The 14,637-nt window shown below is 48.4% G+C and overlaps 1 protein-coding gene across 4 annotated transcripts in view; it reads left to right on the plus strand.

Annotated features, from left to right (window-relative positions):
* LOC144127845 (2-Hydroxyacid oxidase 1-like) overlaps nucleotides 1–14,637 on the plus strand; it is a 349,853-nt gene that overhangs the window by 47,726 nt on the left and 287,490 nt on the right. For 3 of the 4 annotated variants that reach the window (XR_013313585.1, XM_077660809.1, XM_077660810.1), the window contains exon 2: nucleotides 478–629. The exons of the other annotated variant lie outside the window; for it this stretch is intronic. Coding sequence is in view for 2 of the 3 variants with exons in the window: in XM_077660809.1 (XP_077516935.1) it covers nucleotides 478–629 (152 nt within the window). In the remaining variant the exon portion in view is untranslated. The remainder of the gene's footprint in view (nucleotides 1–477; nucleotides 630–14,637) is intronic. 4 annotated transcript variants of the gene reach the window in all.

The following is a 14,637-nucleotide window of genomic DNA, read 5'->3' on the forward strand; positions in this document are numbered from 1 at the left end:
GATGAACGTCTGCCTTGGAATGTGGCCTTTCAAGTAAAAGAACTTGACGACTGCTCTGTATTACACTGGGTCCATTGTCCCGCATTGGCCCAGTCCTCATCCTATGAAACAACGTTATCAGTTCATACCTGAAAAGCAGGACGGGACCTATAGAGACGCATATGATTACATTTCCGCAGTTTCAGCAACCTGCGATAAATATAAGTGGGTCACGGGAAATATTTAATCAACACCCCTCGTATTCTTTGATGCACACTCTTGGGGAGAAGACTAATGCATTCAGCCTATTACATGCGGTTAACTAACGTACAAGACGGGGCCGCCTGCCCTGGCGTCAACACCTCCTGTTTTTTCTTTTGCTTTTCTCTATTATTTCTAAGGCCCTCACCGAGCATATCACATGGACCGCGAAGAAAAGCTTGGCACGTAACAGACGTCCGGGCTTCCGAGATTGTGGGGTGCTCTCCGATGTCACAGGTGGCGCTTGCTGCCCAAGGTGCTGTCCGGAGCTCCCAGGAGATCAGCCGAGACCACGCTGCTGGGTAGGCCCGTGTCGATGCCCGTCGGCGTTGCCCCAACGGCGGCGCACTGCATCGTGCACCCGGACGCCGAGTTGGCCGTCGCCAGAGGTAGGCTCGGACTTGATCAATGAACGCTTGGAAAGACTTCAGCGTTGACCGCTCCTCGGACAGCCCCAATATTCTTGTCGGGTAGCCCAGCGGGTAGAGGAAGAGGAGGAGGAGGAGGAAGAAGGGGAAAGGCAGGGAGGTTAACCGGAAGAATAATTGGTTTGCTAACCTACACAGGGGGAAAAGGGTGCGGGGATAAAAAAATGAAAGAGAAAAGAGCAGATGAAAACGGGAAGTCACTATGAAAAGACAGCGTTCGTTAAAGTCACAGCCTATCGTGCTGGCCAGGCGTTCTCAAGAAGCGAAGCAGTGCCTTGGAGGCCTTCACTGCCGACGATCGCCGTGGCCACTGGCCGAGAATCTTTATTTCCGTCAGTGGGCGTGGATCTAGGCGCTCCAGCGCAAGGCAGAGCGACTGCCTTCCGTCGCTGTAGGCAGGGTAGTCACAAAGGAATGTGTGATATAGTCTCGTCATACCCGCAGGTGGCACATGCGGGGCTATCAGTCATACCGATTAAGAACGAGTAATGGTTGGTGAGAGCAACACCAAGCCACAGGCGACACAACAAAGTTTCTTCACGTCGTGGTAGGCTGCATGGAATCCGCAACTTCAGATCTGGGTGCAAGTATTTTAAGAGTGAATAGGAAAATTGGCCGGAATTCCAAGCGGCAAACGTGATGTCCCGTGCAAGTGCGTGAAGCCTGCCCGCTGCGTCTGATCACGAAATGCGAATAGACCCAAAATCGCCATCGTGGTGAGCAGTTCGCGCGACCTCGTCCGCGCGGTGATTCACTGCTATCCGCTGTGCCCAGTTAGCCATTGGTAGACAACGTCGTGCCCTTTATTTATGGAAGAGTGATGTAGTAGTAGAGAGAAGAAAGGAATGCAGGGAGGTTAGCCAAGTAATGCCCGGTTGGCTATGACTTACACGTGAGGATGGGAGTAGAGTGAAGCAATGGCAAGTGCAGTTGTATGCATGTTGCCTCTAGGTCTATAGAAACAAAGGACGCTCAGAGTGCGTCTCCAGCGTGCAACACTCAGGTCAGTGTCTCTCAGCAATTTCAGCAGTGCCTCAGTGGCGTTCCCAGCTAACTAAATTGAGGCCGCGCTGCCAGCATCTTTTAGGAGGCGTGAATCCGTGCGGACGAGCGCTGTCAGTGCGGGAGCAGTCGCAAGGTGGGTGCACACCAGACCAATGGAAGCGCGGCTGGGTTATCCGCTAAATGGCGTGCAGACGCGGTAGCTGAGCTACAGCAAAGTGCTGCAGCGCAGCGCTAAAGAGATGTGCCAAATGAAGGAGGCAAGAGTGCATGAGTAAAGGTTGGGAACGAATTAAAACGGCAGGTATGACATAGGAGCTACCAGAGCACCACGTACCATGCAGAAATACCCTGGAGAATAGCGAGTTGGTTGGTCGAGCGTTGAAGTCCAGGAGGACGTCAGGTGTGCGGAAAGTCAAACGAAAACAAATCGAGTGCTTTATTACTTCTTTTGCTTTCTGTGCAGTCGTTCAGCGTCACGAAAAAAATATATTTTCTGGAACAGAAATGCAAGGGTGAAACAAAGATGTTGGCTCACGTAAATGCGCAGAGAGCGATGGATAACACGGATGCTTGGACGAGTTGGCAAGTCATTGTAAACAGTACAGCGCGCAGTTTGACAGGACAACGAGAGAGACACCACACCAACGAGCGCTGTCTTTGTCGTGTCTCTTTCGTTGTCCCTGTCAAACTGCGCGCTGTACTGTTTAAAATACGATGGATAACGCTGTGAGCAGAAATGGGCAAATGCTCTCGTTTTTAATTTTCCTTCCTCCCCCTTACTTTTGAGTACGTGGCCCTCCCTCACCCTCGCCCTCATTTTGAAAAGTTATCCAGCCTTCCCTCACCCTCACATCGAAAAATTTTCTGGCCCTGCCTCGCCCTCGCCCGCACATCGTCGGCCCTCCCTCACCCTCACTAACAGTCCTTTTAAAACGAGTTATTTTTTGTAGTCGGCAACTTGTGGCGATATTAGTGAATAATAAACATGCAAGAAAATCCCTCAAGGCACATTTGGACGAGAGGCTAGATGCTTACAATGTTGTGTGTGTGCGGTGTACGTGTGTTGTTTGAGATAATACATGAGACCAACCGAGACAGTTAACGATTTTAGCTTTAAAATATTAGTCTGCCTTTATTTCTGGTACGCAGTGCACGCATACATGAGCCCCGCACTTATAACATTTTATTGCGATCTATAAGGACCGCAAAAATGAGTCAGCGCGTTGTTTTGTCTACGCACAAAAACTTAATTACGCAAAGAATATTTAGAACAACAATTCAGCAGTGTTTGCCATAACAATCACAATAAGTGCTAAGTGCAGAATAGACTCAGAACAAGGAAAGTTTGTAGGTCACATAATTTCTATTACCCGATGGCATTGCGATAGCACCGGGTCTTCTGAATTTCACCGTGTCTAAACTCCCGCCATTTCGTGCGGTTTCCTGCATGCTGGTCTGATGACGCTTCCATGCACACGGATGGAAGATGATGAAGACAATGCTGTCAAATTACACAATTCCATTCAGCCTGAGCACATTATCATCATCATTACTGTGGAGTTCGCTGACCTTTCCGCGAACTCGTTGATCTTGTGTTCGCAAAGGAACGCCGCTCCAGCGGGGCCGAAAGTCCCTAAATAAGGGGCCCGTCCAGTCCCTGCCTCCCCTTCGTGCCGCGGGGGTCCTCGTTTACGCCGCGCCGTCACGGGGATGACCCGCCGGGAAAAACGCGAACCAAGTACAGCTGACGTCATGTGGTTGTTAAGGGGTTGACGAGGCTTCGGGGGCGCACGAGGTATTAGCCGAGTGACCGGAAACCCACTATTCCTGTAACGACTGTCTACTTCCCTTAACGACTGTGTTCTCTTTGTGGCTGTCAACAACCTGAGTCATCGCCTCGTCGGCACATGTTTCTAGCGTCTGTGGTGCCGTGGGTGGCGTGGGAACGGAAGTTGCATTTGTAAGCCCACTATTCCTGTAACGACTGTCTACTTCCCTTAACGACTGTGTTCTCTTTGTTGCTGTCAACAACCTGAGTCATCGCCTCGTCGGCACATGTTTCTAGCGTCTGTGGTGCCGTGGGTGGCGTGGGAACGGAAGTCGCATTTGTGTTGTTTGTATAGTTATTTGAAACCTCCTTCCCAAATGTTATAATCAGACCTTTTCCCCCAATCTCTGATCAGTGGGCGGACCTTATTTTCCTTTCCCTAACCACTGATTGGCGAGATGGGTCGTTGGTTATCTTATTGGTTGCTGTCCCCGCTAAGGGCGGAGACAGAGGGTTTAAAACCAAGCGCTCTGGGTTGAGCGGGGGCTGAATTCGTCTGATCCACGATTTAGTCATGTAAATAGTTTTCTCCTTGCTTTGTTTCTTCTCGTTTTTTTACCTATGTTGTAAATAAATAGTTAACCTTCTCCTTTCCTTGAGTAATGTGAATGTTTGCGAGTAGAACCACCGGGTCATCAAGAAACCCCGATTTCATCATCAAGTAGTTTCCTCTCATCGCCACGTGAAGGCGGAAATTCAACTGGCACAGTCGAGACAGGATCGCAACTGGCACAGTCGACACAGAATCTCAACTGGCGCAGCACACAGGAAACTCAACTGGCGCAGTCGACAAAGGATCGCAACTTCTTTCTACTCAAGGCATTGGACGGAAGGTGAGAAGAACAAGTCGGTGGACAAGCTGTTTGTCCTAAAGGAGAAAACGTGAAGCTGCGTCGCAAGACTGACGTCGAAAGCTTCGGGATCACGGGTCGAGTTCGAGAGGACGTCGGAGGCTCAAGTCAGCGAGGAGCTGAAGGAGCCGGGCAACGACAAGCCATCGGGGGTCGAGTCAGCGAGCAGCTGAAAAGAACCCAGCGTCCACATCGAAAAGGTTGAGAACCAAGCGTCCGCATCGAGGAGCCTGTCGTCATCACGGAGGACGACGAGATCACCGGGACAGAGAGCAACCAGTAAGGTAGGAGACCTTTCTGCTTTCTCCGAATTCACCATGTCGGTGTAGTGTTTAGTGCTAGAAACGATAGCACGGAAAACGGAGATGGCTGCCGTACGGTATGATCAGGAGGGCAGGATGCGACGTGTTGAGCAGGATGAGGCTGAACAGCTGAGTGAAATTGAAAATTTGAAACTCCAAATTGAACTAGAAAAGAAAAAACTTGCACGGATGCAGTTGAAATTAAGGCAAGGGACGAAAGTTGATAGCGAGGTCTTATTCGCAGCAGTTCAATGTTATAACTGCATGGAATTTGGGCATTCGATTATTGACTGTCCGAACTCAAAGCAGGAACAAGATATTCCCGCGGTGAGAAGAGAGGTGTGCGAGCTAGTATCTCATGTGGAGATACCGGCGCCTGATAAACCAAGCTCCCAGTCGGAGATGGCTGTTGATAAGGTCAGTCAACCAGATAGGGTTGACGATCTGGCATGCCGCAACGTGGAATCCGAAGGTCAAAATTCTGAAGCCTGTGTGGATTCAGGGAACGAAATAACAAAACGGGAATGTGTGGTTCTCCAAAGAACACAAGCTGATCTAACGCTGTGTGCCGTGCCAGAACAGATCGCTGAAGGCATAGAGGCGTTAGAAACACCTGTGAAGCACGCGCTGTCAGAGCGAGCAGATATAGAGCTGACCCAGGAGGCGCAGGAGTGGACTTCTCGTGAACAAGAGTTGAACATTGTGCAAGAGCAGGTCGGAGCTAACTCTGAGGCAGCGGGAACGCGCGGGGAAGGTGTAAATCAGGATCTGCTAGCGGGCACACTCCTTCCAGGTGATGGTAAGCTAGCTGCCTAAAATGAGTTGGTTAGCAAGCTGGAGCTGACACTGTGCGCAGTGACAGCAGATGTAGCTGCAGGTGTAGGGAAGTTGATAACACTTGAGACGCCCGCGCTGCTAGAGCAGCCAGAAAAGGTGCAGCTGCAGGAAGAAAATGAGAAAGCTAATGTCGAAGAGCATTTCAAAATTTCGCACGAATCTGTTAGCGAAAAACCTGAGGCTTCAGTAGAGCTTCAGGCTGATCCGGAAGCTGCCGATGTTTATGCAGCAGATTGGGAGTTAACAGCGACAGCTGCAGAGAGTTTCAAAGCAGGCAGGGAACTCCGAGATTCGGATACTGCATTCATACCTGCAAGTCTTAACATGAAGCATAATACCTCATTGCCAGAAGTGCGGAACCAAGCTGGTCAAGGTAATTGTGGGACAAGAATGCTTGAGGAGATGGTTTTCCTTCATGAAAACTTCGGCTGCAAGCTCTGCAATGAGCTAGCCTCACCTGAAACCCGATGTGAAGCTGCACGTGCGGCAGCAGATCTCAGATCTAACTTTAGTGCAAGATTCAAAGAACGGGAGAATGCAGACGCGATTACATCAGCAATCTTTCTGGAGTTCAGGGATCTGGTGAGCTCTGTCGATCTTGAGGAAGGTGTCAATGCAGATCCGAAAGCGGCGGCAGCCTTTGCAACCGGCGATGTGCCGGATAATTCGAAATGTAGAGTCAATCTGGTTGACAAAGCTAAAAGGAAACATCTTCTTTTTCGAGATGTAGGTGGCTAGAAATCATTCTGCCAATTTGGTGCACCGATCTGACATGGTGGATTCTGGAATGTGCAGATTGGTGTCCTAACCCTGTGTGTGCGGATTGAATTAACCGCAATGTGCGCGCGTGTGTGCGTGTTTGTGGCCTGATTGAACAGCTGAGCATACATGTGCGCGCGTGTGTGAATTTTGTTCCGGGAAACTGTGGCTGGACTTTTATGTCACACTGACAGCAAGTGTCCGCGTGAGATTCTTGGTTGGGAGGTGTGGAGTTCGCTGACCTTTCCGCGAACTCGCTGATCTTGTGTTCGCAAAGGAACGCCGCTCCAGCGGGGCCGAAAGTCCCTAACAAAGGGGCCCGTCCAGTCCCTGCCTCCCCTTCGTGCCGCGGGGGTCCTCGTTTACGCCGCGCCGTCACGGGGATGACCCGCCGGGAAAAACGCGAACCAAGTACAGCTGACGACATGTGGTTGTTAAGGGGTTGACGAGGCTTCGGGGGCGCACGATGTATTAGCCGAGTGACCGGAAACCCACTATTCCTGTAACGACTGTCTACTTCCCTTAACGACTGTGTTCTCTTTGTTGCTGTCAACAACCTGAGTCATCGCCTCGTCGGCACATGTTTCTAGCGTCTGTGGTGCCGTGGGTGGCGTGGGAACGGAAGTCGCATTTGTAAGCTCACTATTCCTGTAACGACTGTCTACTTCCCTTAACGACTGTGTTCTCTTTGTTGCTGTCAACAACCTGAGTCATCGCCTCGTCGGCACATGTTTCTAGCGTCTGTGGTGCCGTGGGTGGCGTGGGAACGGAAGTCGCATTTGTGTTGTTTGTGTAGTTATTTGAAACCTCCTTCCCAAATGTTTTAATCAGACCTTTTCCCCCAATCTCTGATCAGTGGGCGGACCTTATTTTCCTTTCCCTAACCACTGATTGGCGAGATGGGTCGTTGGTTATCTTATTGGTTGCTGTCCCCGCTAAGGGCGGAGACAGTGGGTTTAAAACCAAGCGCTCTGGGTTGAGCGGGGGCTGAATTCGTCTGATCCACGATTTAGTCATGTAAATAGTTTTCTCCTTGCTTTGTTTCTTCTCGTTTTTTTACCTATGTTGTAAATAAATAGTTAACCTTCTCCTTTCCTTGAGTAATGTGAATGTTTGCGAGTAGAACCACCGGGTCATCAAGAAACCCCGATTTCATCATCAAGTAGTTTCCTCTCATCGCCACCGGAAGGGGAAACTCAACTATTACACCGTGATAGTGGCAGTTTAACACGCGTTAACGCAGGTACCCGACGAAGATGGCAGCATTGCAAGCACAGATCGAGAGCTTGGCAGTTTGTGCAGGCAGGATATTAAGATTTCCCTCCACTGATTGTTTAAATGAGGGACATGTATGAACCGACCAACTTTAAACCGAAATGGCACTCCCTCTTGGTGATGTGTTCGGCCTTACCTCACGTCTAGTGCTCTGTTGCTCTGTCTTTTTCCGATGTGTTTCCTGGCGTTTCCTAAAATCTTTGTAAATAATTTAGGCAAAGTAAATAGAGTCTATATTAAAATTAATAACTGCCCTGCTTTCAAAAAATTAGCAGTGGCTTTGCTCAGCTATGCTAGGATATCCGTACTGTTATCTACGCTGAGCATCAATTCCCGCTGAGCAGCAATATCGCTGTCATTCTCCATGGCTATTCCACAATGGCAAACGCCCCGCTACATGTATACCTCCACAGATACCTCTGCGCATGCGCACAGAGTGAGAGGCGCTATCAAGCGGCTCCGGCGCACCGTCAGACTTGGCTACTGCGCAACGGAGGCGCACATCTGGTCACGTGCCGGCGCCAGTGCGTCTGCCGCGTCTAAACTCACTCCTCTGGAATGCGCAGACCGGCGAGGCGCGCGCGGCGGCGGCGGCCTCCGGCGCGCCAGCTGTGTGCCTTGTAACTTCACTCCTCCTTGCGCATGCGCAGCACGGCACTCCAGGAGCCACGCGAAACTGCTCAAACTCGGCCGGTGTAGCTCACGCCACATAAAAGCTGTGGCGATTGCGTAGTGGTCTGAAGCATGTAGAGCGGATCTGATTTTTTTATCGCCGCCGCGGGTTCAGATCCCGCTCCCCCAGCTATGAAGCTTTTTTTATTTCTTTAGTTTCCTACCTGAGTGCAATCCCGGCTTTCCGCTGCAGTGAGGTTCTTATGCTGTCGTTTAAAACATTATTGAGGGCACGTGAAAATCAAACGGCTCCCTAAAATGCAGCATGCGGGCTGAATAATGGTGATCTCTAACTCCCCGAGTATCGATTGAACGATTCCTGTGGGTGACATTTCAGTGTCTTAGCGCTTCCAATCCCCCGAAAAGCGGTTGTCTGTCTGGCCGTGACCTGCTTCTAGTACGTGGGCCACCTTTGTGACGTGAGGTGACATCATCACAAGCTGCCCATCGCGGCAGTTCAATTAATCGTTAGTCGTGAAAGATAGCTCAGTAAAAACATAGGTTCGACAAGCCGCACCGATGGCAGCACCTGCCATCGCAAGGCAGTGGCGCGTAGCTTAACCGCTGCACCTCTGCGCCAGGAGCGGGATCAGGGCTCCCAGGTACCTGTGAATGTAAGGAATGACCAATTCTACCGCAGTACAAGTCTAAACTGATGCAATATCACTAAGCATGTGCGAATAGTGCTTTTTTGGTTCTAAGCAAGTTCGAATCGAATAGTAACTTTCTTTGGATATTTTCGAAGCGAATGTTTTGAATAATTCTAGCACACAAAATAAATTGAACAATTGGTAGTTTAAAAATCAAGTATTTTTCGAACACACAAGGTCATTATTATAAAAAAAGGACAATGCGTTGAACTTCATCGTTCTGATTAAAGCGTGTCGACGTTCTGTAAAAGGGGTCATCGAAAATTCGGGAGTTGGCCTAAATGCGGAGCCGGCACATTTTGTGGGCGTGAAGCCAAATATGAGACCCATTGCCACATGTACACAATATCACTGCGCAGTACTTTTAGTAATATCATCAGAAAACCTGCATGGCCGCAACCCTGCAGTTTAAACCCTGGGACAGGCCCAACAGTGTAAATGCAGTGGGGGAACTTGGCGCCTCCATTATATGATTGAGGGAAAGAAAAATAATAACGGGCTGCACTGACAAAAACGTTAGCCCGCCGCACGGTTCGGGCCCCCACCCTCGCCATCAGACGGCTCATCTTGCCCTCCTTCACCCTCGCCTCATTATGTATTCTCTCCCTCACCCTCACCTCACCATGTCTTTCTTCCCTCACCCAGGTCCCCACGAATTTCCCTCGCCCGTCCTCCCTCAGCCTCATCTCACCGAGTGAGATCCTCATGAGATGAGGGTGAGGACGCCCGCATGAGGACACGCCCTTTTGACGATGCCCATCTCTGGCTGCAAGGAATCAAGAGAAGGCGCAACCGCCGACTATGAACTAAAAACGCAGTTGACATCACGCTCGAACAGCCCCAAAATTAAAGCGCCACCGAGGAGAGCACTCTTATTGATTTGGTGACTGAAAACCCAAAATTTTCGTTGTGCCTTTAATAGAGGTCAGAGAATCATCTCTGTGGCGGACATTTCTACCATGGCCTCTAAATAATTCGCCCCATCTCTCTGGTGCCACCGACCATTTTCGATGTTCATGCAACGAAAGGTTCACATGAAGTAGCAGTCGTTGGGTGACCTATCTCTTCAGTTCTACTCCTAACCGCACTGCGATAGGCCTCAGGGGTTTCTTTATATCGTACTCACCACACTCGATGCAGTCATACCCATTGTACAGTCATAACCAACCGACCCCTGTCATCCCAACGGCTTTCAGCGTTTCCCGACAATCTGGAGCCCGCGTATGCCTGACTGGTACCAGCCACCCTTCCTACATGCGCAATTACGGCGACAGTATGCTGGATATGCCTCGCAACCGTCCTGCGCAAATTTTGCTTACCTATCGATTCCTTACAGCCTATATCAATAGATTACCGCATTATAAAACAGCGACTCTACTTTCAGTAAAAACGAAGCTCTTAGAAGCTAGGAAAAGTCATAAAATTAAAAACTTATGTCACCCTCGCCGGCTTACGTCGCCCTCGCCGGATTATTAGTAAAAGCTTTTATATGCAATCTTTTCAACTACAAATGCGTCATTTGCTGCAACCACCCATCAGCATAGCCAGAAAGAAAAAATTGCAAATGAAAATTTGTTTTGGGGAAAAGGAAATGGCGCAGTATCTGTCTCGCATATCGGCGGACACCTGAACCGCGCCGTAAGGGAAGGGATAAAGGATGAAGTGAGAGAATAAAGAAGGAAAGAGTTGCCCCCCATTTTTTTTTGTCTACGTCGTTATCATGCCCGCCTAACCTCTCATTAAGGCAGCTTTCTTTTTGCCCTACATAAAATTTACCACAGGTTAAAGGCACCTTGTACACAACACCTTCTTTGCATCTCGCAAACTGCTTTTTCTGGCTGATTGCGCAACTGGCCTTTCTCAGGTTTCCCGAAGTGCTTTGTTCGCATAGCGCGCTCAACTTATTCGGTGCAGGAGACAAACGCTTACGTTTGCCCTGTAACCAGTTTTCCTCAGGCAGTGCCAGAGCTTGTTTTTACCAAATCACTGCAAATTTTCTTCTGTCTTTTGTCTAATCCGGTTGTTGCTTAGACATCACTACCTTTTTGTTATTTTAAGAGCGTTAGCTCTTATTCATCACGTGTCTCGATTTCTTGGAGCTGCTACCACCTCCCTTCGGCGGGAAATTTTCGAAGTCCGAGAAATTGAAGATGGTAGCCCCCGTATTAAATCGATATAGCAACCCAATTGGTGATTGAATAGTGACGTCATTAGTATATCGAATTGGAGATTTATGGGGGACGTCACTGATATATCCAATTTGTGATTGACTGGTGATGTCACTTATAAATCCAAGATGTCGACCAAAAACGGTAAATAACTCATGACCTCATTAAGTAATTCAAGATGCGGCCGACTTAGGCCGCCGTGTGAGTATGACGTCATCATCAAGAAAATGAAAATGAAAATTGATTTTGGGGAAAGAAAATGGCGCAGTATCTGTCTCACATATCGGCGAGCACCTGAACCGCGTCGTACGGGAAGGGATAAAGGAGGGAGTGGAAGAAGAGAAGAAGGAAGAGGTGTTGTAGTGGAGGGCTCCGGAATAATTTCGACCACCTGGGGATCTTTAACGTGCACTGACATCGCACAGCCCACGGGCGCCTTAGCGTTTCGCCTCCATCGAAACGCAGCCGCCGTGATAGGGTTCGAACCTGGGAACTCCGGATTAGTAGCCGAGCGCCCTAACCACTGAGCCACCGCGGGGGCCATCATCCAGGTTGGCGGCCAAATTCGGGTGCCAGTAATGACGTTAAAATCCAATGTGGTGGAGAGAAGTAAAACCACGTGATTAGGACGTCATATTCAAAGGTGACGGCATAGTTTGTACTATCAAATCGAAGATGGCGGTTAGACTCGGCTGCCATTGATGACGTCACGGTGCAGTATGGCGGATAGAATGGGAGTTAAGTGGTTATGACTTCAAGCGAGAAAAAGCGGCAGAGTTTCGGTTTCCCAAATCCAAGATAGTGCCTTTCGGTGTGATGTCATAGCTAAGATGGCGGCCACCAGAATTAGAAAACATCTCCCCAAATTGACAGCATGTGTCCTACACCAAGCAGTCTTGCAGTACCCCATATCTTTCAGCTGAGAGTTCAACAATACTGTTGAACACAAAGCTACCAGCGTGTGCCATTGTTTGCAGTTGGGGTGACAGTGATGACAGTGATGTGTGCCTGGAGGATAGTGTCGTGTTAACTGCCAACGAATTTGCGCCATTGCAAGCAACTGTTAGTGACGTGTGCGGCAAGCCGAATCGAAATGATAGGATGCCTTACCAGCTCTGTGCAGAAGCTGCTTCTGGCACTCTTACCGCTCATGAAAATGCATCGCATTCAACCGTCTCCTCTGAGGACTAAGGAATCCGTGGCCACGCCTCTCCAACATGCGCAGACGCAGATTCTGAACACTCTCGTGCGGCGCAGCTTTGAAAAAGCTACGGCGACTTAACGCATAAATACACGAGTTTGTAAAAATTGTATAGCTATGCGAAAGCGCGAATTCAAAGCATTGGGAGGCAGTTGAAGTCAAAGGATCGAAAAATTGACTCTTTGTGTAAAGCAAGGTTTCTAAATACTGAAAAAAGCCTTCACAAGAAAAACAAGCCAGAGATGCGTTCGGTTCACGAAAACTGTTAAAACGGCAGTGCAAATTAAGCATGCATTTGCCACAACTGGCTACGAGCTTTTAAGGTTATTCTTCCATGCAACAGAACCTTGATTCTAAGATTAGAGAGTATCAATTTTCTCCCAGCAATACTGCATGAAGTATTTCACGTTCTCAAACACAAGGTGGAAACTATGCTGGACATTGAAAAGGGCTGTGTCCTTTTTCTTGGTGAAATAAAAATTGCCCAATGTTACGAGCATGATCGTTCACCGCATTAATTGTTTGGTAGCACCACATTTCTCGATTCTCCAGAGGATGTAGCCAATCATGTTCTGGTGTTCATGATAGGTGGGCTAAACCAGCGTTGAACCAGGTAGTTGCATACTCTTTTACAGGCAGGTCCGTGGATGGAAGGCTGATCGAAGACCTTGTCTTTTCACTCATTTAGATGCTTCACAGTATATCACTAAGATGCTTGTTGTGACAAGTGATATGGGGCAGCGAACCGGATGATGATGATGATGATAATGATGGATTTTTATGGCGCAAGGGCATCTATGGCCAAGCCCCGCCGCGGTGGCTCAGTGGTTAGGGCGCTCGACTACTGATCCGGAGTTCCCGGGTTCGACCCCGACCGCGGCGGCTGCGTTTTTATCGAGGAAAAACGCTACGGCGCCCGTGTGCTGGGCGATGTCAGTGCACGGTAAAGATCCCCAGGTGGTCGAAATTATTCCGGAGCCTTCCACTACGGCACCTCTGCTTCCTTTCTTCTTTCACTCCCTCCTTTATCCCTTCCCTTACGGCGCGGTTCAGGTGTCCAACGATATATGAGACAGATACTGCGCCATTTCCTTTCCCCTCAAAACCAGTTCTTCTTCTTCTTCTTCTTCTTCTTCTTCTTCTTCTTCTTCTTCTTCTTCTTCTTCTTCTTCTTCTTCTTCTTCTTCTTCTTCTTCTTCTTCTTCCTCTTCTTCTTCTTCTTCTTCTTCTTCTTCTTATTGTTATTATTATTATTATTATTATGGCCAAAGAGCGCTGTGACACAAGGTATTTTAGACTTCTCAAGGTGGGGTAAAAGACCCATTTCCCAAGCATTTCACCCTAAATAAGCCGAGCACCAGACCAGAGAAAAGCTTGTACCCATTGTATCACCGGTCGGTACTCGGCTGCACTGGAGATCGAACCCCGCACCTCCCGCTTGGCCACCGCTGCTGCGGAGGCAGCGAACCGAACTGTGTCGCGTCTGCTAGGGCTTTCATGCCACGGAATCTCTGAGACAGTTAACAATATTCCGCACCCTCATCTTGAGGGTAGGATGCTGCATTTCAAGGCGGACGGGCGGAAAATATATCTGATCAGAAAATATATCTGCAAAATAGGCGTTCTCTGCTGCACGTAGTCTAGACGTAAGCTCATTTCGGTACGCTTTAAATTCGCAAAAGGCATGCGTATCTTTTTCTTTTACAAACTTTGCAGAGAAGCCATTTTTATGTTTAATCGAATCTAGCAATTCCCGCGTTAGCCAAGGCTTCCGAGCATTTTTCGCTTTTCTTCTTGGACGTAATGGAAAATGTGTATCGTACAGTGCTTTGAAGAGTTCAATGAATTTGCAGTATGCTGTGTTACTATCTTGAGTCGCGTAGACAGGATTCCAGTCCTGCTTACTAACGGAACTACGGAACGAATCAAGTGTAGCGGGGGTAATTTCTCTTAAGAATTTTGTTTTTCTGGTTTTATTAGCTACGACATAATATTTTCGAACCGACGTTACTATTCAAAAGTGGTCACTGAGGTCAGTGCATACAGTATTTGCAATCGTTAAATCTGTATTACTATTTGTGATAAATATATCTAGTAATGAGGAACTATCTGGAGTGACACGAGTAGGTTCTGAAATGGCATTCCAAAAGCCATTTGCATCCATAATATCACAGAGCTCCTTTTGTGTGTTCGTCCGTAAAAGCATATTCAAATTTATATCGCCCCGTAAATAAAGATCTAACTTATTGTCTGTCACATAACCAAATATATCCTCCAAAAAATTAAAAACACATGTTGAAATCAGCGGAGGACGGCCGGTATACGACACAAAAAAGATTTATTTCAGAGCGCAAAGTAAGTACCTCGTAGTCAGGATACACAAAATTAAGATACTTCTTCCCAGGTAATGTTTTCTTTGGT

The sequence above is a fragment of the Amblyomma americanum genome, chromosome 4 (genome assembly GCF_052857255.1).
Source record: "Amblyomma americanum isolate KBUSLIRL-KWMA chromosome 4, ASM5285725v1, whole genome shotgun sequence".
Lineage (NCBI taxonomy): Eukaryota > Metazoa > Arthropoda > Arachnida > Ixodida > Ixodidae > Amblyomma > Amblyomma americanum.